The sequence below is a fragment of the Mirounga angustirostris genome, unplaced genomic scaffold (assembly GCF_029215605.1).
Source record: "Mirounga angustirostris isolate CCGP_5_RB_7025 unplaced genomic scaffold, mMirAng1.0.hap1 SCAF_2, whole genome shotgun sequence".
In the NCBI taxonomy this organism is placed as follows: Eukaryota; Metazoa; Chordata; class Mammalia; order Carnivora; family Phocidae; genus Mirounga; species Mirounga angustirostris.
In genome coordinates this window covers 182,296,869-182,323,986 of record NW_026991710.1, presented here as the reverse complement: position 1 = coordinate 182,323,986, position 27,118 = coordinate 182,296,869, and the positions used below count along the sequence as shown (strand labels likewise).

The window sequence follows — 27,118 nt, the reverse complement described above, 5'->3', positions numbered from 1 at the left end:
GGGAAGGGGAAGATATATGTATAACCTATTGGGTTTTCATCTCCATTGTCCAGATTAGATCCTGTGCTGAAAGAGAAACTAAGAAAAAAGATGATATTCCAGAAGAAGACAAAGGAAATGTTAAACAGTGTGAAATCAATTATGTGTACGTATTCTTTCCCTTTTAGACCTTACATATTTGGCAATGAAGTACTTCTCAAGACACATAAAATAAAATACCCAAAGGACGAGAGGCAGCATAAAATGGACTCTAGGACAAAGAACTAAGCTGAATGCTTTTCTTTTCTCAGAGCTTCAGTTTTCCTAATTATCCTGCTAGCTTTCAAAGCTAAAGTCACTTGGATTAGTCTTTTCTCCGTATTCATTAATAGAATGACTATAGCTTATTGGTACATAATGCCAACCAAATGTTGTTCCATAGCCAGGATTCAGGACTCCAGCCAACACGCCTTCGTGGCAGTGGGGCTTCGTAGTCCTGCCCTTTGTAGTCCTTTTCATGGAGGAGGACTGAGGTCATCTTCGCAGTTGAAAAGTTGTATGTTTCAAAAGAAAGACAATTAGTTTTTTTTAAATAAATGAAAAACTTTTAAAATATTGTAAGTTCATGAGTAAACATGTATAATCAAAGTTTGAGATGATTTTCAAGAAAGACATTTTCTTAACAGAAAGAAATTTCAGAGCTTCCAAGACCATAAACTTAAAATAAGTAAAGAAGACAGTAAAATTCTCAAAAAGGCCCGGAAAGATGGATTTTTGCATGAAACACTTCTGGACAGGTAGGTATATTTTTACTTATTTCCAACTGTTTTCGTATCCAATAGAAATGGCATATATATAACCAGTGTTCTTTTTCAATTATTACAGTTCTTAAATTTTTGTCTTGTAATTTGTGAACATAGTAATGTTACCTAAAAAGGACATAAGTCTGGGAAAAGATCACCCAGGAAACAATATCTAAAAATAGATTCCAAAAACTTACAAATTTTTTTATAAGACATTCAGGTTTGACTGAAACCCCTTCATAAATTTAACATCATCTTTCTATAATTATTAGAACAGGGCTAGAAGGAAGTAGTTTAATTTCAAAATACAGTGGGTTCTAGTAGAATAGCAGGTTCCTAAAATGAGATAAAAACAGATCAGTTTAAAAATTACTAAGTATAAAATGAAATAAAATTGAAACACTTTTATTAAGTTGAATCTAGAAGTGTGCAGGATTTTATCATAGCACATTATTAATATTTATCTAAAACTGTTCTTATTTAGGCAAGTAATGTGCTAGATGTATAACATAAAAAAGTAGGTAGAGAGGATTAGCTGTAAGTTTATAACCATAAATCAAGTAAGTGCCAGATTGAAAGAGAATTTGGTAATCTGCCACTCCTTCAAAGTCCTGTGTTACAACATTAGTCTTAAAACATTTCTTCACACTACTTGATAAAGATAATGCTTCATCATGTATATCCTGTTAACTAGTTGATCGAGTTGTTACCAGAAGTTAGTAAATGATTTAAGAATTTTTCCTGCTGAACAAAGCATGTATTTAGTTTTAAAAAATTAAGAATAGGATGTAAAGAAAAAAAAAAAAAAGATATATGGATGCAAAAGAAATAAGGCTTAGGTCTTGTTAACTTTTATCACTCATGAAAATAGAACATTGCCACCCTGTTAAATAGAAGTTCAGGGCATGCTTAAATTCAGAGGCAATTAAAATTGCTATTGTGGATTAAAAAAGCTCTTAGGCAACATTTCTTAAAGATTATGAAAGACTTTGATAAGAATAGAATGCATTTAATAGGAAACAACATTGAAAAGTTAAACTTTAGTTAAACTATTTTAATATAGGTAGTATGGCAATATAGTAATCAAAATGGAGAACACAATTTCTCAGTGTGCGTATATATTTAGTAGTTGATATATATGGAATGTTTTACATAATTTTTATCATTTGTCTTTGTTTAAACAGGAGAGCCAAATTGAAAGCTGATAGATACTGCAAATGACCAGAATTGTGTTTCTTTCTTCTCCTGTTTGTTTTTTTCTGAATAAAATAATCAGTGGAAGTGTTTTTACAGAGCTCTTGGGCTGTTATGGAATTATTGCTGAACTAGTAGCTAGTTTAAATAAGCTTAATCAAGTTTAACCGAGATTCCCCATGGGTATACTTTTTAGTTAACTGCAGTGTTTCACATGGAATTGAAACAAAGTACACAGTGAACATGCCATAGAATTTTTTCTCTTTTCTAGATTTTCTGTCATAAAGTATGAGATGCTACTCTGTGAACCTTGTGTTTCTTATGCAGTTTATGGAATCTCTTATTGCTTTACAGTTTTACTTTATATTAACTTATACCATTGATTCTTATTGGGACCTTTAAAAGGAAGTTAGAAGCTCCCACTCCAGTCAACAAGGCTTTGATTCTGCCTCCTAAATATTGCCCAAATCACACAAGCCAAACAGATATCAGACAAAGTGGGTGGGAAAAGAAAGAAATCAGGTTTTGGCAGTGGGATGGGAACAGGAGAAATTACAAAAGAGCAGGTAGGCTCAGAACAGAGAATAAGAGTAAAATTGGGAAAATTCTCTACTTAGAGCAGTTTAGCCACAATGTATCTGTATGTAATGTTTTTGTCCTCACCTGTAGAGCAGGATAGGATGAGAACAGAACTATTAAAGAGGTTCAGATACTACCCATTGCTGAGGTCTGCTATTCTGAGACACCTTTATTCCTAGCCTATGTCTCTCTGAATTCCTAAACACAGTATTCTAGATGTCGTCTAACCCTGTGAGTGTTCCAGAATCCAGGTCGTGTATCAGATGCCTGGGCTTCATCACTGGAAATTCTGCTTCAGAAGGACTGAGTCTGGCTGACGCATCTCTGTATTTTTACGATTCCCCATGGATGATGCACAGCCAGGGCTGAGACCTGACCTAAGGTGCCAGACCTGTTTAGTTCTCAGCCTTTGTATTCCAGAGCTACACGGCACCGCTACAGCAAGGAAGCTAAGCTACCAATAGCAACCTTATAAAGGAGCTCTTGCTGTAAATCTAGTCCTAGGTTGACATTCCAGTTCCAGTAGCTGGATATCTCCCCATATTGTGTTCTTCTTCCTCTGATCCTTAGGCTAGGCACAGGCTTACTACTCGGATCCCCCAAAGCAGTGGTTCTCAACCAGGGACTAATGTACCTCCTTAGGGGACATTGTACAATGTCTGGTTGTGACAGCTGGGAGAGGGGATGCTACTGGCATTTACAGGGTTACAGACTAGGAATGCTGCTAAACATTCCACAAGGCACAGGACAGCAGCGCCCCCACAAGAAAGAATTTTCCAGCTCAAGATGCTAACTGCCAAGTTTCTGACACCTGCCCTAGGACTTAGTCTGTTCCTTGCTTTTGCCAGCTCCCAGCCCCTAAAAATAAACAGTTCAAATTCATATATATAAGAATCATCTAAGGTACCTGTAGATTTTCAAGACCCACCCTTAAAGATGCCAGCTTAGCAAGTCTAGGATTGTTTCCTAGAATTGACATTTTAACTAGCACTCCAGGTAATTCTGAAACAAGTGATCTGAACTATACTTTGAGAAACACTACCCTCAAGAGATTGAAGTCTTGCCTCCAACACTAGCTCGGTACCTGAGACCATCTGCCAGCTGACTGATTTCCCTGGAACAAGCATTCTATCTGCCTCAATTTCTGAACATAGTGCATTCCTGGATTCTCTGTCACCGTGCTCACCCTCATGCTTTCCCAGGTCTTGGCCCATTCCAGAGAGCAGAACTAATTACAGGTCCTGACAATTGGGAAGATACAGATTAAAAATATGCACTGCCTGTCCTCATGGAGTTTATGCACTACTGAAGGAGGACAGCAATAAAAAATCACAGGTAACAGATTAAGTGTTCCTTCCCCATTTCTATCATTACACTTTACTCCAACCCCCATTACAGCACTGAAGGCAGTCTGGCAGAATGACAGGAGTCAACAATAAATACATCTAATTATTGTCATCTGGTCCACATTTTTCTTCTTGTACAAAAGGATGTCATTAAAAACTTAAAGCACTGTCAAAATCAAGATATATTCTGATCAAGCATTCCCCTGATTTACCAGTCCAGTAGCCATGTCAAAAAAGGTTTTATATATAATAAAAACAATAACCAAAGAAAAAGCTCCCTACATCCAATTTTTTTTGCCTGCTCACATTTCAGATTAGATAATTTCAATTGTTCTTATCTGCAAGTTCACTGACTCACTTTTTTACCGTCTCCAAATTGCTGTTACACACATCTGGTGATTTTTAAATTTCAGACATCCTTTTTCACTTCTAGAATCTATTTGATCCTATTGTTGTTAATAGTTTCTATTTCTGCTGAAATTTCCTATCCATTTCTTCCTTTGTTTTGGGGCAGAGTTATAATAACTGCTTAAAAATCCTTGTCTGCTGATTCCAACATCTGGGTCATCTTAGGGTCGGTCTCCACTGATGGTCTTTTGAGTATGTTTCTTCATATATCTGATTAGATTATATCCTGGACATGTGAATAATACATTGTAGAAACTGTGCATTCTGTGCTGTTGTTCTGAAGAATTTTTATTTGTTAGGTTTAGTAGGCAGTTAGCTTGGTTGATCTGAAGCTCCAAATTCTGTCTCCCCCATGGTGGGCAACAGCTGTGAAGTATCTATTCAGTTCTTTTTGTTTTAGCTGGGCTTCTTAAAGCCAGCCCCAAGGATGTGGATTTCGGAGATCAGTGAGAGATTTGGGCAGTGTGGCTACCACCTTCTGTGACTCTCTCCTTTTCAGGATTTCCTTCTCACTTTCCAGACTCTTTGGTCGCTCTGAACTCTGTACTCTGATTCCTCGACTAATTAATGACTTAAGCTTCCTACAGGAGTTTTAATTACTCTTAGTGGCACTTGGTCTGCCCTGAGTTGAAAAGATGTTAAAAATACGTTTCCCCTCTTACTAGTGTTAACTCCCCTCAAGTTTCTGCATGTTTTTGGTCATTCTCCATTACCTTTAGATAATTTTTAATGTTTTATCCAAAGTTTAATTTTGTGTGTGTGAGAGGGCTGGTCTAGCATAAGCTGTGCCATCTACCATTATCTGCTCAAACTCTCATTAGTTTCTTGCCCTCTCCTCCCCAGTTAAGGACCTGCCTGGGTTTTCCTAGATACAGACACAAAACTCTAACATTCTCCAGAAAGAAGTTAACCATTACAATAAATTAATATATTCACACCTCTTGGGATAGGCCTGAATTCCAAAAATGAACTCATCATACCTGATGGCCCAGTACCTATCCAAATACCATGCAATTCCTGGGTCAGTCCCAGTCTAGATGCCAGTCAGTCCATGGCTTTAACTCACTATTCTAGAGGAATTATATTTTTTCAGTTATTCTAAACCCTTAAGACACAGAAGAACATATTAAAACATTCCATATTTCATTAACCAAATTAGTAAGATAGGATAGCTTTTATAACAAGCATTGTTATATGATTGTTATATGTCATGATACTTTTTTAAATGGCATTGTCATAATATTAGCTTGAGGGCCTTAATACAGGTAACTTCCACTGTAATTTTTTCAGGCTCACTCCTGTTGAAATCCATTTCATTTAATGAAAAGATTAGAAACAAAACGTGGAAAAAAAAAATTCTACAATTGTATTTCCCCTTTCCTTACCCACCTATTGGCTTAGTTTATTTTAAAGTGCATATTTCATTAAGGGAACTTGATGGTTGTTAAGGCAGGTTTTGCTGTATGACATTTCCTGTTTACCTCACCCCAGGAAAATCTCTGACACAGTTTGGTGTATTTCTGTTTAATTTTATGCCACTGGACTACTTCTCTTAAATATTGTTGAGGCTTATTTTCTATGATGGAGAAACAATATGCCATCTTTCCATTTAGCTTTGTGTTTCAGTGCTGCCCTTGTATTTAATAAAGGATAAATTTTCAGAGAGCATAGCCAGGACTTAATAAATTAAGATCTGCAGGTGTTTATTTTTCTTACCATGTTTTGCAAATCTAATGAGGTTTTGCAGTCCTGTTCTGAGTGCTGCTAGTAGAGAAAAAGGGGTGTAGCACTACTTATTAGGGTTTATTTTTCCATCATGCAATTTCCTAATTCTGGTCCTTAGAAACTAAGTGAAACTGTAAGGAGGAGAACAAAGAAAACAAGGCACACCTCATTACTCCTTTAAAAAGGTGAAAACCTAAATATAAGTGGATGCCAAGGTAAGGAATCAAGTCATGACTTCTACTAGTTCCCTACCTACCACCTGACAAAATTAAGTTGTACAGCTAGTCAATCACCCAGGGAGAAAAACAGGCAATGCTTTTAAGCTTCTAATGTCTTATTTATTCTTTTTCTTTATTATTCTTTATGTTTGTGTAAGTATTAATACCTATTTTTTTATTCTGCTGCCAAATATATTCCACCAAGAGTTTGTTTTTTTGTTTTGTTTTTTATTTTTATTTTTTTTAAGATTTTATTTATTTGACAGAGAAGGAGAGACAGCAAGAAAGGAAACACAAGCAGGGGGAGTGGGAGAGGGATAAGCAGGCTTCCTGCCAAGCAGGGAGCCCGATGGAGGGCTCGATCCCAGGACCCTGGGATCATGACCTGAGCTAAAGGCAGATGTTTAACAACTGAGCCACTCAGGCGCCCCCTGTTTGTTTTGTTTTTTAACTGGTAGCAGAAAAACCCCAGGGATATACCCAGGTTCAGGAGAACTTAAAAAAATTAAGATAATAGTTTAACAGCCCGCCAGCATTCATTCAGCTTGATATTACCTGTGTATATAAAATGACTTTCTCAAGTGTGGTGCTTATTTAGGAAAGACCAGTGGACTTCAGACCAACCTAGGCTGTTCTACACAGCACCTCAACCCTAAATCCTAATTTAGATCAGCTTGCACAGCAGCAGGAATGTTTTTCAATTTTCTGTTGTTGTGTAGAAAAAGAATTTCCCTATCTGTCTACAGAAACAGAACCTTCCTGCATGTTCCCTTGTTCTCCATTTTTAGTCCAAAAATCCTCTCTAGAAGGCCTCCTACATATCCCATCACTGCTGCTTCTACCTCTCCACCTGTGACTACCAGCTTTGGTTTTTGTGTTCCTTTTACTACTATAACCTCATCCCACACCAGTGTGCCCTTTCCATAGTATAGGAAAATGGACAGAGATTTAAGCATTTAACAGAATGCTTCTGATCTTCTTCCACACTGAATTCAGCTCTCATTCCAGTGCATCCAGAGTTGGAGAATTACACACCATGGCCCCAGTACCAGTTTTGAAACTTGTCATTAACCCCACCCTCAGCTCAGGCTTTGAAGCACCACATACCATCCATACCCATTACCACTGCAGCTCTGCACTGCGCTTCATCAGTGTCCTGACCCCCCTGAAATCTGGCTCGTAGTCCTGTCTTCATGGAGTCTCCCATCTTGGTTTCATTGACTCCAGCATTCACACTGTTGTGACCTTCCTTTCATCTGCCTTAAAAAATTCTGTCCTCTCAGCTCAGCTGATCTTTTACTCCATCTTAAATTACTCCACCCAGACCAGCTGGGTTAAACGTGCTTTTTGCTCCAGTGTCTTCCAAGATTGGAAACCCTGGTGTCTATCTCTGGATGACCCTCCAAGAGCATCCCTTTACCCAGTGCACTTTTCATTTAAAATGTTTTGAAATATACTCTCTCAGTTCCAAGCCCTCTCTGTTATTAATAGATTTAATTTTCTTGTAGCTTTATTTCTAAATCTAATAAAGTATTCTTTTTAATACATTATATTATTTACTAGTTACTGCATTCATAGAACATAAAGTATCATTTCCCAATTCAATACTAACATTTTCCTATATAACAAATACATTAGCTCTAAGAAATTCCACATCTTGGGGCACCTGGGTGGCTCAGTCATTAAGCGTCTGCCTTCGGCTCAGGTCATAGTCCCGGGGTCCTGGGGTCCTGGGATCAAGCCCCGCATCGGGCTCCCCACTCGGCGGGATGCCTGCTTCTCCCTCTCCCACTCCCCCTGCTTGTATTCCCTCTCTCACTGTGTCTCTCTCAAATAAATAAAATCTTTAAAAAAAAAAAAAATTCCGGGCGCCTGGGTGGCTCAGATGGTTAGGCGTCTGCCTTCGGCTCAGGTCATGATCTCAGGGTCCTGGGATCGAGTCCCGCATCGGGTTCCCTGCTCAGTGTAGAGCCTGCTTCTCCCTCTCCCTCTGCCACTCCCTCTGCTTGTGCTCTTCTGTCTATCTCTCTGTCAAATAAATAAATAAAATCTTAAAAAAAAAAAATTCCACATCTTGCCCAGTTCCAACAGTAAACAGGATCCAAAGTTTTCTCTTCAATATTAGAAAATAACTGATCAATTTGCCATGTGGTGTAAATAAGAACTGAAAGATGAAAAGTCATCTTACATGTCTTAAGAACACATTCACTATTCTTTCTTCTCCTCCCACCCCCATTGTTGCAACTTCTACCCAGGAGTTGAGGGGAATGGGGTGCTGATATACCGACCATTTAACTACAGAGTCAAACTAACAAGTACTAAATGCACTGACTTCTTTCTTTGTTCTTTTCTCTCTTTTTCCTGGGATTTTTCACCTCACTCATTTTAAACCCAAGGCAAGTGGGGGAGTGTGACCTTGATTTTACAAAACCAGGGCTTCTACTTTCAGTAGTGTGACAGCTTAGATACTGTGAATGGTACTCCTTAAAAAACAACTGATACACTGGATAAAATATTTGCAAATATCTTTTGAAATATCACTCATCCACATAAAAGAAAGGAATCTATAGATACCAAACAAAGGGAAAGCAGGAACGTCCGAGGCCAATGAGTACCAAGCTCACTCTCACCTAAAAGTTTTTGCCAAATCCCAGAGACTTTGAGGTCTGGCTTCGAAAGGAGCCCAAGAAATGGGATGTAGGAGACTGTATTCATATGAGTGACTACAAAGGGCTATACCTTCAAGGATAACAGTGAATGAGAAATAAATCTTATTGCACAAACAGGGGTACAAAGAAATGTTTTCTTTTCTTTGGCACTAAGTAGAATGGAAGGAAAAAGAATCTTCCCCTGAGATGTAACCATAAGCTGGCTTCAGATGGGTTTGTGACTCAAAGTCACACTACCTCTTATTTTAAAAGAAAAAAATTCAAGGAGATAATTCAACTTCAAATGGTCTCAGTTGGGGTGCCTGGGTGGCTCAGTTGGTTAAGTGACTGCCTTCGGCTCAGGTCATGATCCTGGAGTCCCGAGATCGAGTACCGCATCGGGCTCCCTGCTCTGCGGGGAGTCTGCTTCTCCCTCTGACCCTCCTCCCTCTCATTCTCTCTCTCGCAAATAAATAAAATCTTAAAAAAAAAAAAAAAGGTCTCAGTTGGTTCTCTTTTTCTGACCTTAAAATAAATCCTACCAAAAAAATTTTTTCAAAGAAAATAAGCAGCTCACAGTCGAAATTAAAAATACAGAGAAATAAAAAAATTTAAAAAAAAATAGAGAAACACAATACCATCAGAACAATGAGAAACAAGTAGAAAAATTTAAAAATACCAAATGTAGAATATAAACTATACTTATATAAAACTCCAGAATATAGGCAGGAACTACAACATAATAAAAAGACCAAGCAGGGTGCCTGAGTGGCTCATTCGATTAAGCGTCTGCCTTCAGGTCAGGTTGTGATCCCAGGGTCCTGGGATCAACTCCCACATTGGGCTCCCTGCTCTGAGGGGAGCCTGCTTCTCCCTCTGCCTCTGCCTCTCTCTCTCTGTCTCTCATGAATAAATAAAATCTTAAAAAAAAAAGACCAAGCAGATATGAAAGAAAAAAAATAACTTCAAAAAATAAAAAGCAATTAAAAATTCAGCGGGTGCATTAAACATCAAACAAAGCCAGAGAGAATTAATAAACTAGAATATAACTGAGTAAGTGGCCCCAAGGACAGTTTACAGAGACAAGGAGATGGGCTATATGATGAAATAAAGGTCAAGAGAGACACAGAACATGATGATGGAAATGTCTAATATATGTCCGATTGAAGTATAAAAAGAAGGTAACAGAATGGAAAAGAGGTAATAAAGGTAATGAGTGAGAATTTTTGAGACCTCAGATCTTGGAATCCCAGTGAATCCCAAGCATAATAAATATAGACACTTCAACACATCATGGTGAAACTGCAGAACTACACAGAAAAACGTTTCATCTTAAAAACAGCTAGAAAATAAAAGTAATCACCCAAACATCTGTCAATTCAGCAGACTGCTGGCTTCTCACCAGCAGATAGGAAGCCAAAAGACAGCAGAAGAGTATCTTCCATGAGCTGAGACAAATAATTGTCAACCTAGAAAGTTTCTTCCAATAGTAAGGCAAAAAAAAAAAAAACTAAAGCAAAATAAAGATACTTTAGAGATGAAAATTGAGAGGATTTATCACCAATAGATCATTAAAAGAAATTACAACAGAGAAAGTCTAGGCAGAAGGAAAATTATCCCAGAAGGAAGGTCAGAGATGTGAAAAGAAATGTCAAGCAAAGATATCAAAGATAATAATGGGTAAACTAAGCAAAACTGTATTAAAAAAAATACTTAATTTGTAAAAGGGATGTTAAAACTAAGTATTAGGCAAAAATAGCATGCTGTTGACAGTGAGAGGGAGACTGGACAAACTATTATAAGATCTTAGATTTGTTCAAGAGGAGAGGGAAAAAAATGTTAACTTTGTTAAGTAGGCAAATTAAAATACTTAGGGTACTGGGCACCTGGGTGGCTCAGTTGTTAAGCGTCTGCCTTCGGCTCAGGTCATGATCCCAGGGTCCTGGGATTGAGCCCTGCATGGGGCTCCCTGCTCTGCGGGAAGCCTGCTTCTCCCTCTCCCACTCCCCCTGCTTATGTTCCTGCTCTCGCTATCTCTCTGTCAAATAAATAAAATCTTAAAAAAAAAAATAAAAAACTTAGGGTAACTAGTGAAAGAAGAGACAAAGACCATATATTCTCCAACAAAAAGAGGGGAAAAAATAATCCAAAAGAAATTTAAAAAGGAAAGAAAGGGATGCCTGGGTGGCTCAGTTGGTTAAGCATCTGCCTTTGGCTCAGGTCATGCTCTCAGGGTCCTGGAATCAAGACCCACATTGGGCTCCTTGCTCAGCAGGAAGCCTGCTTCTCCCCCAGCTTGTGCTCACATGCTCTCTCTCTCTAACAAATAGATAAAATCTTTTAAAAAAAAAAAAAGGAAAAGAAATTTAAAAAGGAAAAGAAAAATAGGTGGAAAGCATATAATATCAGAAATCAATGTAAAAATATTAGTCATCAAAATGTAAATTTGCCAAGCACTCCAAAATTTTTCCATCACATTTTTTTATTTTATTTCATCTTATTAAAGATTTATTTATTTGAGAGAGAGTGCGTGCATATGCACATGTGAGTGGGGGAGGGGCAGAGGGAGAGAATCTGCAAGCCAACTCCTTGCTGAGTGCGGAGCCCAATGCAGGGACCCAGCCTCATAACCCATGAGATCATGACCTGAACTGAAACCAAGAGCCAGGCGCTTAACTGACTAAGCCACCCACGTGCCCCCTCAATCGTATTTTTAAACACCAAGCAAAAATTGTTTAAAGACACATAAGAATTCAGAAAAATCAATGAACGGAGAAAAGGTATTTTAACAAAAAAAAATTACAGCTATGTTAATTACAAATTCAAAAGAAGTTACTATATAAATCAGGTTACTATATAATGATAAAAAGTCATTTCACTTTGAAGATAAAACAATTCTAAACTTGTACACATCTAATAACATCAAAATATACAAGCAAAAATTGAGAACTATGTAGAGAAACTGGAAAATCTACCATAGCATATAGCTCTAAATATTTAATAAATTGAGCAGACAAAACTCAGAATTGAATGGCATAATCATAAAATATAAACTTCAGGATATGTGAATAACACTTTACATAAGAGAACTGATACTCTTTCAGACATTTGGTACATGCAAAAACTGGATTCCTACTTAGCCATAAAGTTAGAGTCCAAAAATTAAAAAAAAGGAACAAAGACCATATATTCTGCAAAATGCAGTGAATCATTTAGAAACCCCCCCCCAAAAAAAAGATAACTTACAGAGTTAACTGATCCTTAGTGAGTAATGCCTCTTACCTATATAGAATTGCCTCCTTCAGAGTTTATGAAAGACTGCTAATTTCTTTACCATCTTCCAATATACTCACCATAAAAGAAATATATACCATATAGAGAAAAACATCAAAAATGCAGAAACTACTCCCTCTTGGAATATATATTATAGAAATTAGCACACAGCTAAGGAAGATAGAAAGTTGAAGCACAAATGAAGTGTTTTTAAAAGATAAATCCAGGGCACCTGGGTGGCTCAGTTGGTTAAGCGACTGCCTTCGGCTCAGGTCATGATCCTGGAGTCCCGGGATCAAGTCTCGCATCGGGCTCCCTGCTCAGCAGGCGGTCTGCTTCTCCCTCTGCCCTCTTCTCTGTCTCTCATTCTCTCTTTCTCAAATAAATAAATAAAATCTTAAAAAAAAAAAAAAGATAAATCTAAAATTTTACACATTTGGAAAATGTGAGACAGTCCTCAGAAGACAATTGGTAACTTCAACATATATATCTGGAACTTGCTAAATGGGTAAACGTGGGTAGCATTAACTTATTGTTTCTTATTTTACCACAGATGCATGGGAACTCCTGATGATGTGATACTAGTGCATAGGTCAATATCTGGGAATTTCCAGTGTAGTACTCTTTTGAGGACTTTGGCAATGAATGGCAGAGAATGAGATTAGCAACGGAATTTAAGGGAGACTTTATTCTTTTTTTTTTTTTAAAGATTTTATTTATTTATTCATGAGAGACAGAGAGAGAGAGAGAGAGAGAGAGAGAGGCAGAGGGAGAAGCAGGCTCCCAAGGAGCAGGGAGCCTGATGTGGGACTCGATCCCAGGACCCTGGGATCATGACCTGAGCCGAAGGCAGACGCTTAACCATCTGAGCCACCCAGGCGCCCCAGGGAGACTTTATTCTTAACATAGAGGAGATCTGAGTACTTTTAATGCTAATGTCAAGAAGTCAAGAGAGAAGAAGAGGTTAGAAATGCAAGAGAGAAGGCATAATTTATAGGGTGGTATCCTGAAAAGGAAGTAGAAGTGAGAACCTATAAGACAAGTGAGGAGATTGGACTTAAGTAGGAGGGACAGACTCTCCATTGTGGCAGAAGTAGAAAGGTTAGGGATAGGTACGGATCTGTACGTAGATTTGGTGGCAGAGAATTGAGGTCGTTCCTTTCTGAAATTTCCTCCATGAAGAAGATAAGGTAATCTAAGAGTAATGCAAGAAACAGTAGATGATCAAAGTTTTGGGAAGAGGGTTTTGAAAGAGTGTTAAGGGACAGATAAAGTGCATGAGAATCATAGATTTGCTACATAGTATTAAGGACCAAGATTTTTATAATGATAATTAATCAGTTGAGCAGAACTCAGCAGCATAGGTGTGTGTGTACAGAAGATAGTTGTTTGTATTCCTCCAGGGTTGGGGTTTTACAGGACAGGTAATAAAAGAACAAAAAGCAAAATCATCTCATATATTGGCAAGTGAGTAGTAAAATGATGGAACATGGAATCAAAGCTGGGGAGGGGAGGATGGCAAGAAAGCAGTGAGGCTGATGGATGGGAAGAAAGCATATCGGCTGATGAAAGCAAAGACCATCAAGGAATAGGGGTAACTGAATGAGCTAGGAGGTCAATCCAGGCTCTAGATACAGCTGTTTGTGTATAAGATAGGTGTCTTCCATTATAGTTCTTTTTTATAGAATATATCAGAATGATGGACTTACATATGGTTTTGCAATCTGGCCTGGGAATTTAGTGTAGTGGTTAGGTGTACTGAAATCAGAAAACCTAAGCATAGTTACTTACCCTAAGTCTCAGATTTCTCAACCATAGATGGGAATAATAACAGCACTTCCTTCATATTTGTATGGAAAATGCATATTGATTTCCAAACACCCAACTTAAAAACTTCTGGAAAAAATCCATTTGTAATTTGGTGATTCCTTATGTTATTTTAGACACCACTTGGCATATGATGTTAATGCAGTTCCTTTAGTTTATTCAACAAATATTTATTTGTTATTGAGTGCTATGATGTGTTAGACACTGTTCTAGGTGCTGAGACTAAGCAGTTAAACAAAAGAAAATCCCTGCCCTTAGGAGACAGATGCTAAACAAAAAGAAAACAGGTATAACAGCAGGTGGGGATGATGTTTGGAGTCCGGTTAAGTGGGGAAAAAGGAGGATAAGGAATACCTGTAGAGTCTTACATATGGTGCTGTAGGAAGGCTCCCTAATAAAGGACTGTCTGAGCATCTGCATGAACCTCATTTCTCTCTGTGAAAGAACATTCTACACAGAGGGAGCAGTTAGTACTAAGTTTTTCAAGTGAAGCCTAATTGACATGTTTGAAGTCTGTAAAGAAGACGAATGTGGCTAGAGCATCATGAAAAAAGGCAAAGCTGGAAGGGTATGAGATCAGAGAAGTGGCAAGTTAGCCAGATCCTAAGTGGCCTTATAAGCCATGGTAAGAACACTGGCTTTCATTCTGAGTGAGATAGGAAGTCATTGGAGGATTTTGAGGAGAGGAGTGACATGATCTGATTTATGTGAAGATTTGATGATAGGGAAAAGCAGGGATACCAGTTACAAGACTATTACAATAATCCAGATGAGAGTAACCTGGACCAAGGCAGAAGTGGAACTGGTAAGAAATGATCAGATTCTCCATATATTTTGAAGGTAGAGCCAAAAGGATTTGCTGGTGTACTGGGTATATGGTAAGAAAGAGAAAAGTCAAAGGTAATTAACTATAAGATCTTTGGTCTAAGCAAACTAGAAAATGAAATTGCCATTTAGTGAGAGAGGGACCATGTGGATTGGGAAAGAGAAAATAGTTCATTTTTAGGCATGATAAGCTTAAGATGCCTATTACATATCCCAAGTAGATGATGTTGAGAAGACAAATAGATATAAGTCTGAGTTCAGGGAACAGGTCTGAGCTGGTGACATGAATTTGAGGGTCATCAAACTAGAGAAGGCATTAATATCATGATATTGGATGAGAGCACACAGGAGTGAGCATAGGAAAAGAAGAAGACATCTGAAGACTGGGCCTGAGCCACCCCACATATAGAAATCAGTTGATGAGAAGAAACCAACAGAGAATCTTCAAGATGTGCCAGTGAGGAAGAATCAAAAGACAGTGGTATTTATAAGCAAAATGAAGTAAAATTTCCAATGTCTAAGATAGAAATGTGGAATTGGGTATTTGAGGTAAAATAGAGGCCAGGAACATTGCAAGAGAAGAAGTCAAGAAACCAGAGTATGAAGAGGATTGTTTTTTGTGGATATTGCAATCACCAAGAATATTGAGAATCACATTAGAAAAAGTGACAGTGAGCCAGGTGTGAAAAATCTCCAAGGGGTGAGGAGAACCAGGAGCCAGATAATCTGCAGTGTGATGGGACCAGCTTCCAATTCAAGTCAGATAATTGTGAATATGCTGGATGTTGGTAATAATAGGTTGGCCATGTGAAAGTGTTGATGTCTGATTACTTTTTAACCTACAAAATTGGCGATTTCATACGGTTCAATCTAATAACTGAACATATATAAAATATGTCTGAATTGTGATTGGCTTCATAAGTTGATAGATATTTATGTCAGTACTCTTTTCTTTTTCAGTTGGAGACTCCCTGAGATCAGGAATTTGTATTTTACCACATGTGTTTCTTTCATAGCACTTACGATTTACTTGGTAGTTTCAGTTGGTCATGTAGTACTTTTTATACATAGATTATTACTAGAATTGCTACTGCTGACTTCTGTTGTCATTTCGGGGTGATAAGCAGTCTCCTCACCTTCCGAGGTGAAAACAACTGAGAAACATAAACAGGCATTAGATGGGGATCAATATCAGCTTTACTGCTGAGTAAACTGGAATAGAGAAAACACTTAGACCTGAGGCCCATATGGGATCCCGAGTCTTTCTCCTCTGGAATGTATTCATGCAGTCAGTCCCTTGACAGATGCCAACTGCTTCCCAGGGGCACAGCCAGTTTCTAACATGGGGAGAGTGAACAGGGGAGGGTGAGGCTGGGCTGGGAGTAGCAGGCGCAAGTACTTACAAAAGGCTCCAGTCCTTGACTGCCTTCTCTCCACATCTCCCAGAGCCAGTCCTTCGTGATGCTTTCTTCAGAGTCTTCATAGCCATCGTGAGAACACAGTGTTTTTAAACTTTGTTGGACAAGTGCCAGGTTTGGAAGATGTGGTCAAAGGCAGCAACTACTTCCCCTGTCACTCTTGTCACCCAGGGCTTGCTGCAGTGAGCTTATCACTGTGAGCAAGCAGATCTCAATGAGAGAGGCCAGGCCACATGTATGCAGTGACCCTTCCAGCTATTTACCAATTAGGTAAGGCACTCCTTTCCTAGGAACTTGTGGATTGAAGGAATTAAAGAGAAAGGTGGGTGTTTTCTCCCTAGAACATCTGATGGTAGATGCAGGTTTTGTGAAGCCTGAAGCTTCCATAATTTGGAAAGTCCTCTTTAAGGAAAAGAATATAAAATTGCAAGTGTGAAATTAAGGAGAAAGTTTGGAAGAGGCCTGAGCAAGTGAAGGCCTTGAAACTTAAGCATTATAGCTTTACAGTAAATCCTGTGCTCTTGAGAAGGTAGCGATACCTGTTTTAATATGGTATTAGACAAAACTTGCAAGCAAACCATCTTGAACTAGCTTAAATAATAAAGACGAGTAGTGGCTCACATTAATGAAGAGTCCAGCTGTTGGGCAGGCTCCACCATTGATCTAGCAGCTTAACAATGTCATAATGACCCAGTTTCTTTCCATCTCTCCTCTGTGCTGTCCACAGTATCTATTCCTCCTTAGGCAGGTCCCTTCAAGTTCACAGCATGAATGCCAGTAGCAATGAGGACTACTTGCTAACATTTTCCTGTTAGAAGATAAGGACAACTGCTTCAATCATAGAGCAAAACCTTGAACTTCAAAAAATGGCCTGTTGGATTCAGGAGTCTAAATGATTAAGGTTGGAGCCAAGCACTGTGGCAAGAAGGATAGGGCAAGCTTAAGGTTAGGCCAACCAGGGCCCACGTCCAGAGGTAAGGATACGGATACGGGTCATCCAAATCATTTGGCTGCTGCATACTGGAGGAGTGGGACTGAGGTTGGTGAAACATCTACATTAAACCAGAGGTGAGAGTATGGAATAATAATCTAAACGTACTGAAAGCTTTCAGGACACCCATCTGATTTACATTTTCCCTTCCATCATCATTTTTCTCCACCACGATACTGAAAGCCCTGGGAAGGCATGGCCATTTGTTCACTAGTTACCCAGCACCTAGCATAAGTGCTCAAATGTATTGTGAGAATACATGAATTTATCACAAACTTTTGAGAAACAACTGGCAGGAACATTAAATAGGTATCTATAAGGGCTTAGGTAAAAGGGAACTATATAAGAATAGGAAATAACAAAAAAATTAGAGATTATTGGATTTGAGCTCAATTAATTTTCAGGTCAGAATCACGTCTTACCAAAGAAAGTGGAAGTAGGACAAAAGGATTTTTTTAAAGTGGCTCTTCAAACTAACATGCCTGAGGTGTCAGAGATTCAGTAAGACATCAAAAATATTTCACAAAGAAACAGAGATAAGTGCAAAGTGAAGGATAATTAAGATAATTATTTTATTTTGACATTAAGAAAGGACAATTATATTCAATGAGCACTAAGTTTGTAGTTGTGTAACAGAATGCCTTGAGCTGAATGTAATGATTTAACATGTTTTTCTATATACGAGTAAAACATAAAGTAAAATCCTTTATAGTGTGATAAAGTTACTGGAGGAAAAGTATTGTGTAACAATTTTGCATGACCTCTGATTTCCCATTTTTCATATCTTTTATTCTCTAGAGTCCTACTTGAAAAGATGGACAATAGTCTAAGTTTGGAATCTCAGATTATGTTTTAAAGTAAGCCCTTTTTAAAATTAAACAACTCACTCGAAAATGCTTCCAGTAAAAGATTTTTGAACTGAAACATTTTATTTCTTGAATTTTCGAATATTTAGTTTTATTAAAGCAAGCCATACCTGTTCTGAGTAATGTGGTGTTATGTGCAGTAGAGTTCATTTAGGGTGGGGTGGTTAGATTGCAATGATTTTAAATCAAGGCTCCACCTCAGAAACCTAGGAGATTTAAAAAGGTCCACAGCTTGCCAAGAACTTCAGCTATTCTGATAAACAATTTGATTACTGGTGCTGAGTCTTGCATACTAAACAGGTTATCCAAGTCTTAAACTTGATGCTTGTTGTGAAGATAGTATTTGAATGACCCTTCCCACCTACATGGTTATTTGTACATTTAAATGTTATTCTCTGTGAATATGTCGGTATGCCACAAAGCATGGCAGTTTCCTATGATCACATGGTTCACCTTGACTTTCTGTACATTTCTAATACTTAAGAATGGAGTAGGAAAGATTATATATGTGTAAGAAAAAAATGCATAAAATGGTATATTTTGGAAAAGTAGATTTAAATTTTTTAATTTGAAAATCAACAGTATGTGAAATGCCTTTGAAAGTTGAATGCAAAATTATGTGAAAATTGTGCCTAAGAATATTATGCCAAATGACATCATTTTTTTCTGCATAAAGAATGATTTTGCTAGACCACTTAATCACCAACAGACATCCTCTTATAGGAAAAAAAATATGTTTGGTGACATGTTTAAAGTGCCCTCAGTAGTATTTAAAGTGAACGATCTTCAAACCAAATAGCTATTTATATACTAAAAGATGGGAATCCTCTACCTGTGCACACTGATTTTAAGGTCCAAGATAATTCAATATATTCAAAGAATGAAGCCCTTTAAAATGGCTGGTAATGGCCTATGTAATCTGCCTTACTCCCCTTTCCACTGGGACTTCATGTACTTCTTTTCCCTCTCTTACTTCTGCTCTATCTACACTGACTTCCTTGCTACAGGCAAACATGCCAGGCATTCTCTTTTTTTAAACCTTTGTCCCAACTGCTCCCTCTGCCTGGAACACTTCCTGAGACATCCTCCAGGAGAACTCCCTCACCTCCTTCAAATCTCTGCTCAGACTTCACTTTCTCAGTAATGCCAATCCTGTCCATCTTATCTAACATTGTGACTCTCCCCACTCTTGATCCCCCTTACACTGCTTTTTTTTCTACAACATTTCTCACCTTGTATCATTCTATATAAATTTTCTTATGTATTGTGTTTATTGGCCATTTCTCATCTAGAATGTAAGCCTCATGAGAGAAGGACTTTCTTTTTTGTTGCCTGCTTAACCCTAGTCAGTGAAGAAATGCATGGTACATTGTAGGCTGACAGTAAGTATTTCTTGAATTAATGAACATTTCTGTGGTCTGCTTGCTTCCTGTTGAATCAGGAATCACTTTAATCATGTGAGATGTTTCAAAGTCAAATTTCCTCAAAGAGAGGGTGAAAATGACCAAAGAAAATCCCACTTAAAATGGCGTTAGGAAGCCCTGAAGAGGTACTTCTCACACACTACCACTTACCACCTTTTACGGACTCCAATAGGGAAAAGCTTTACCTGTACCTTCCACAATAGGAAGTAGCTTACTTTACTACCCCAGTAATAGAAAGGAAGATTTCCTACTGTCCCAGCAACAACTCAGCCAGTAAGAAGTCGCCACAAGGGAACTCCTGCTCTCCTCCAGTGGACTCCAGATCCAAACAGCTTCCAACTCCCTCCTTTCCTCTATAAAAACAATTCCCTCTTTTTTTGTTCTCCCAACTTGCCTATGGTTTGGCACAGTTTGAATGCCCCAAATTGCAATTACTCTGCTATTCTAAACAAACTTATTTTGCTGGCAAATTAACTGGCTATCTTAAGGTTGACAAGAAGATTGTTACCTAACCCCCCAATAAAATTTTCATTTCCCAATCTCCAGCAAAAAGATTGATTTTTATAAGGAAGTAATAGAAATGGGTAAAATTATAATTTCAAACACACAAGAAAAAAGAAAGAAATGAAGATTTTGGTGATAGTATGCTAAGTTTCATTAAGCATTAAAACTGCTGGTTCGGATGTCCTAGAGAGTCAACCAGAAACTACAATCTGGACGGAGGGGTTTCCTGTTGGACTTTTAAGTAACATCCAACAGGGCTATCCTGTCCATGGAAGGCATGAATGGCAAGCAATTAAATCTATTTGTGTTGCAGGTGCAAGCTAAACAACACTGAATACATACCCTCCTCCAGGTTTAGCTCAGTTCTGCCAACCTAAAGGTTCATGGGTTAGATGAAAACACACAGCTGCTCCATGGCTGAATACATCAGTGAAGGAAAGTTTGCAGTTCTACCTGGTCATTCCACCTGTATCTAAGTCCAAGTAACTGAAACCCAAATTCTGTGACTTGTCAGCTCTGCGGTGAAAGCCTAAATGGGTAATTCGGGGCTCAGAATGTCCCTGGGGATTAGATTCCCGCCAACCCCCTCCCTGCCCCCAACACCGGAGCCCCTCCAGTGACTCCACGGTCTGGACGAACAAGCTCACTCACTTCAGGCCTGCTCCCCTCCGAGGACAAAGATGGATCGGGGTCGCGTGCTATGCCGCCGTGTTTTGAGACTCTGGTGAGCTGGGTCTGTTTCGTGGACATTTGACCCGGGGTGGCCCGAGTGCACACCTCGCCCTGGGCCGTTTGGGGACGTTGCACAGGCGGCACCCGGCCCAGAGTGGAGCGGGACCTCCCCCCCCCGTGTTGCCCGCGGCCGCCAGCCGAGGAGGTTCTGGGGTGGGCGCGGACATCCACGGGGCACGACCCCGAGAAAAGTTCTTGAGCCCCACCCACCGGGGCGCGGCGGGGCTCAGGCTCGGCCCAACCACTGTCCACGGGGAGAGGGGAGGCCCTACCAATATCACAGTCCTAACGAGAGCGCCGACTTCTGAGCCGGGGGTGCCCCACTCCTTCCTGGAAGGCTTCCTCTTCCTGCCAGGCTTGTCGCAACACCGAAAGCCCCGACCTATCCTTCCTACCCCGTCTCTCCTGCGCCGCCCCCCCCGTCTCGCTTGGTACGGCCCCGTGCCGCGGGTCACGCGGCGGCGGGGCGCGGCCCGCTCCCAGCCCGGGTGGTGGTTCTCGCCGCACTTGCGCCTGGCTTTTGGAGCGGCGTGCGGGGGGCAGCATGCTGGGCCGCAGTCGCGTAACCTCAGTCCTCCTGACCGTGGCTGTTACCTGCGCGTTGGCGCAGGAGGCGCCGCCGGTGAGTGAGCTCTAGGGGACGGCGCAGAGAGGGGCGTGCAGCGCAGAGGTGGCGCAGGTGCGGGTGGGGCTGCGCGGGTGCCGGGCAGCATCTTTCCGGGGGTCTGTGGTATACTGTGCGGGGATGTGGGTGCAGAGCGGACTGGGGAGCCCTGTCCCGGCTTGATTCCGTACAAGCCGGGACAGGAAAGCCTTTCAGGGAAATCCTAATCTCTCTACAATGCTGGTTGTGATTTGCACACCCGCAATTTGAGTGAGTGCGCTTGTTCTACCAGTTCAGGCTCGCGCATCCAGAACTGCTAAGAGAAAAAGTTCCAGTCGACTTGTGTACATAATTCAGTTAAGCGACGGACTGCTTGATGACTTTGGCATTCTCCGCCAGGTGACGAGGTGCTGAAGGAGAAGGTGCAGCCTAGACTCCTGAGGTCCCTGGGAAAGGCCGAGGCGTCCCCAGTCAGGGCAGTGGGAGCAGCCCAGACAGGCCCCGGTGTGGCTGCTGTGGCCTTAGACCCCGAGTCATGGGAACGCCTGTCCCGTGGCTCTTTCCCCAAAAGGAAGTCACAGGAACCCAGACTTGGTAACTGCAAGAGACAGTGAGTGACCAGCCAGAGAAGGAAGTAGATTCGGTAGGAAAATGTCTAGCCAGAGATGATACTACTGTTTACTGAAGCATGCCTAAACTCAGGCCTCTTGACACCTAGTCCGGTGCTCTTTCATACTTCTCTTCTTTGAAAGCAATAAGACTCCATTTTTCTTTGCCAGCAGATCAGGTAAATAGGAATCTGGGTGCAAATTAGTTGAGGGTGGTCTTGAATAGCTTAGGTAGGGTATTGATAGTGGGAGCAAGATATGCATTCTCTTACTTTTTTATTTTTCTAAGGAGAAATGATCTAAGAATAAAATCATGGTGGGATATTATTCATTCATTAAAACTGATGGGATATTAAGCAAATAAAAGCAGAATAAAATAGTATGTACAGTGATTTCAGTAACAGAAAAATACACAGTATGTACATGTAGACAAGGATTAGAAGGGTATAAGAAGAAATAAAATTAGTTTGCTTTAGTGTGTGTAGGGAATTAATATGCTGTAAAGTGGTTGCGATTATGAGAATTTTAAAAGAATTTAACACTTTGATACCGTAAGTGCCCTTCAGCCAAAGGCCACCAGAAAACACACCTGTAGTTGGACAAATTGAGTTTATTACTCTTTGCAGTGAGAAAGGATGTACACCATGGGCAATTGTGGGGCCTCTCAATAAAGGCATTTGGCAAAACTTTTTTCATGATTTGGACTTTGGTTGTGTGTTTGGGGGTAGGTCCAAGGAATAGGGGGTTTGCTCTACACTGGATACTTTTAGAAGGTGGGGCAATTCTATAATTGGGTGAAGAAGAAACTATTTAGCAAGAGAAGGGGATGTTTGGCATTTTGTGGGTTGCACAATACCCTTGTTCTTGTGCTTAAATAGAATCATGAAGTAGACTTGCTTTGTTTCATTTTATCATGTCTCAGAGTAACCTTAATTGAGGTAGGTATTCTGTGAAATTGATTATATCCAACATGAGAACAGAAGTGGCCTGGATGTGAGTGTCATACCAGTTTATAATAATATTGGGGTCTAATTGTGAACCTCCGAGCAGTTTCAGATGTCAGAGGATGCTTTTTTTTTTAATTTCTCAATATTTTTTCAAGTACGAGTTTTTAAAAAGCTATCTTTAGAATAACAAGATAATAGTTTGTTTGTTTAAGATTTTATTTATTTATTTGACAGAGAGAGACACAGCGAGAGAGGGAACACAAGCAGGGGGAGTGGGAGAGGGAGAAGCAGGCTTCCCGCAGAGCCCGATGCGGGGTTCAATCCCAGGACCCTGGGATCATGACCTGAGCCAAAGGCAGACGCTTAACAACTGAGCCACCCAGGCGCCCCAATAGTTATTATCTAGCTTAGTGGTTGTCAAAATCTAGTCTAGCCACTCGTGTCAGTTTGGGAAGCTGTGTTCACAAGTCTTTAATGAAAGAGAAAAATGAAGGCATAAAACCAAAATTATTAATTTAGAATGTTGTTATTCTGATTTGATGGCTTTTCATTTTTTGTTGTTAAAGTGTTCTTTTATGTACGTGGGGTTTTGTTTGTTTTTAACCTCCCCACATGGGAGAATAAAAATTTGGATTCTCTTGTGCTGGGCTTTTCTTAATATTTTACTAATCTGGAAAAAGCTGGCTGAAAAGGACTTTTGGAACCTCCCGGAAGTATAATGACCCCATTCTCTGACAAGAATAAACAGTTTTTCACTTTGAATCATATGATAAACTGTGCATATCCACATAGTAACAAAAGATATTGATAAATGTGAACAGTGAGGACTGGCTTTAAATTACAAACAAAAATCATTTGATTTGGAATGTCTGTGGGTTTTGTGTTTGAGGCTTTTCAGAATATAGCGTATTTTAAGGGCTTCCTGAGTCATGCTTAGTTACTGATTTTATTAAAAGACCTACTAAGAGATGGTGCTGGCGGGGGTGGCACAAGAAGTATCTGAAGAGGGAGATGAAGACAGCGTCATCCAGGGCTCTGTGGACCTTGTTAAGGCTTTTCACTTTAAAAAGATCAGTTTGGATTGGAAGAGAGCAAGGGTGGATATGAGAAGACTAGCCTGGGGGAGAAAACAGGGTGCAGGGTGATGGACAGGAGGGTGGTGCAGTGGAAAGGGAGAGAAGTGGATGGTTCTAGAGAAAAGTAGGAGGTAGAAGGAGCAGGAGGAAGGATTGGGTGGGTGCCGCAGTTGGCCCAATGGCAGCATCACTGCCAGGGAACACAAGAAGGGAAAAGTTGCAGGGTGGAAGAATGAAGATTGTGTTTATTCTGGGGATGTTGAATTTCGGCGGCACCAGGATATCCAGGAGGCGTTTGGGACTGGGGCTCAGAAGAAGGAGATGGGAGTCACAGGCATACTACCTGAAGCCACTGGAGCAAGTGAACATTGAGCAGACAGACGACCTAGAAAAGGAAGAAGAGGGCGAGGCAAAGGTTAGGGTACCTGCAGGTGTACGTGTCAGGTAGAGAAGAAATGGCAAAGTTTAAAGCCACAGCCAGAGTGTGAGAGTGAGCCTTGCAGAAGCAAAGTGGGACAGGTTCTCCCTGTGTTGGATGCCTTTGTGATGTCAGGTGCCTGTTATACTTGGTAGTTGGAGGTCACCTTGGCCTGAGCAGTGTTGGGAGCAGAAAATAAGTTGCTGTAGGCTGGGGAGTGATGAGAAGGAGAAGCAGCAGAGTGGGAGAGATGACTGTTGTCAGTAATAAGTCTGAGCAGATTCTGAAAAATGTGTGGAAATGAAACATAATGGCTCAGTAATTAATTGCTGAATCAAACTTATTTTTATGCATCAGGTTCTCATATCAATAATAATATCATTGACATTATAGCTCCTAGATCAGCTTTTAGCGATGATTTTTGCAAAGTTTCCAAAAATCACATACACCCCTTCTGGCCTGGCCAGTATTATTATTTTTTTTTTTAAAGATTTTTATTTATTTATTCATGAGAGACAGAGAGAGAGAGGCAGAGGGAGAAGCAGGCTCTGCACTGAGCAGGGAGCCCGATGTGGGACTCGATCCCAGGACCCTGGGATCATGACCTGAGCCGAAGGCAGACGCTTAACCATCTGAGCCACCCAGGCGCCCCTGGCCAGTATTATTGTACTGCATCTGCTTTCCCCCGGTACTCCAAAGGAAGGAATACACAGATATAATCTGTTCACTTAGTTGACAGATATTGCAGGCCTACTGTGTGCCACATTATGTTCCAGATGCTGCTAACGAGTTAGTGATAGATATAAAGGTCCCAGCCCTCATGGAAGGTTTATTCCCATTCCTTTCACCTAAATATTCCTAGTTTAATAGACTACCATCCCGTCAAAGGTCAGAAAACAAACTTTGCTTGCCCATTCGAGTTTGTTATATATGCAAGAAACTTGCCTTACTCAATAGGTCTGTGTTTGCTCTGTTGTACACAGAGATCATTTTAAGAAATCTTATTTAGAAAATAATTGTTGGTGAATTAAAGAACTAAAATTGCCTTGCTAGAATTGTTTGACTTCTTTTCCGATGGTATGAATACTGGTGTGGGCTATATAACTTCAGATTACCTTTCATTACCTTTTTCTGACTATGTGAAGAAGACAAGGCCATAATGGCTTTCCGAACTTTTTGTACAGTCTTAGAAGCATACATTTCATGGAAGTTCTCACTAACTCTGCAGGACACCTCTCACTGTCTCTCTGTCAAATAAATAAAATCTTTAAAAAAGTAAAAAATAAAAAAAATAAAATGACTTTGGTGTTAATACCTTCTGAGCACCTGAAATACCCTGGTCTTACACTGACACCTTTAAAAAAATTCAGTCACATTTACCCTTTCCTCTTTCAGCCAGATTCTAGGTAGATGTCCTGACTGTACATGGTGTTTATTTTTTTTAAAGATTTACCTATTTATTTATTTTAAGAGAGAGAGCAAAAGAGGGAACACAAGCAGGGAGAGTGGGAGAGGGAGAAGCAGGCTTCCCGCTGAGCAGGGAGCCCAATGTGGGGCTCGATCCCAGGACACCAGGATCATGACCTGAGCTGAAGGCAGATGCTTAACGACTGAGCCACCCAGGTGCCCCTGTACATGGTGTTTATGTTTATTGCCAGGTTATCAGAGCACAATCTTATTGGCCTCCGACTCCCACATATATGATGGCGAGGCTGTTCTCCCTCCTAGGGCAGGTTGAATTCTCTTCTAAGACTTGACAGAGCACTTTTAACGTCTCTCACATTGTCTCATAAGAAATATGCCTTGTTTGATTTTTATGTTGGCTTTTGCACCCAGGCCATGCAGATATAATTGTTAGGGACAGGTGAGCATTATTGCATTGCACTCCTTGCTGAGTTGATTCTAGTGATCATCAAAAGCCCTGAAGGAAATGCAGACTGTTCTCTATTAGGAATTAAATTGAGACATTGGTTTTATTGCTATCTCTGTGGGAGACCATGTGAGAGAGAGCAGGGGAAGGAAGCAGAGACTGGTTCTTTCACCAGCTGTGTAACCTTCAATCAGTGATGGAGGTGGGCCTTGCATCCTAAACATGAGCCTAAAGTTCCTTGATAACTTGAAATTCAGTACAAGGACATAACGTGATTTTAATGAATTAAATCACATTCTAAACTAACGAAAAGTTCTGATATTTAGAAGAATTGTATAGTGGATAAGTTAGAATGCAGTAAGAGTTGCATTTCTAAAGTTAATAATTGCTCTTATTAAACGATGTCTATGGAAAATTCATAGTTGCAACTTAAGACTTTAAGTAGAGTGCTACTTTTTAGTGTCCATTTCTAACTTTGCTAAACAAGGACTGTGCCCTCCATCACAGTTACATGTTGTTGTCATTTTTTAAAAAGATTTTATTTGTTTGAGAGAGAGAGAGAGAGCTCGCAAGAGTGGGGAAGGGGCAGAGGGAGAGAAGGGAATCTTAAGCAGACCCCATGCTGAACACGGAGCCCAATGTGGGGCTCCATCCCGCGTCCCTGAGACCATGACCTCAGCTGAAACCAAGAGTCAGATGCTTAACTGAGTGAGCCATCCAGGTGCCCCTTGTGGTTGTATTTAATTCCAGCTACTTAACTTACAATGTAATATTAATTTCAGCTGTACAATATAGTGATTCAACACTTCCATACATCACCCAGTGCTCATCACAA

The 27,118-nt window shown here is 40.0% G+C and overlaps 2 protein-coding genes across 5 annotated transcripts in view; both read left to right on the top strand.

Moving 5' to 3' along the window:
- Positions 1-12,122, top strand: part of FRG1 (FSHD region gene 1) — a 30,898-nt gene extending 18,776 nt beyond the window's left edge. The window contains exons 7-9 of one of the 2 annotated variants that reach the window (XM_045879681.3): positions 54-145; positions 666-776; positions 3,758-12,122. In XM_045879681.3, the coding sequence (XP_045735637.1) occupies positions 54-145; positions 666-776; positions 3,758-3,800 (246 nt within the window). In that variant the 3' untranslated portion in view covers positions 3,801-12,122. Of the gene's footprint in view, positions 1-53; positions 146-665; positions 777-1,966; positions 2,281-3,757 lie in introns of those variants that run through there. The other variant, XM_045879682.3, reaches the window with a different exon arrangement.
- Positions 12,123-21,203: 9,081 nt separating this feature from the next.
- The window catches only part of ASAH1 (N-acylsphingosine amidohydrolase 1), a 48,438-nt gene continuing 42,523 nt past the window's right edge, over positions 21,204-27,118 (top strand). For 2 of the 3 annotated variants that reach the window (XM_045879685.3, XM_045879683.3), the window contains exon 1: positions 21,206-21,382. In XM_045879685.3, the coding sequence (XP_045735641.1) occupies positions 21,305-21,382 (78 nt within the window). In that variant the 5' untranslated portion in view covers positions 21,206-21,304. Of the gene's footprint in view, positions 21,383-27,118 lie in introns of all 3 variants that reach the window. The other variant, XM_045879684.3, reaches the window with a different exon arrangement.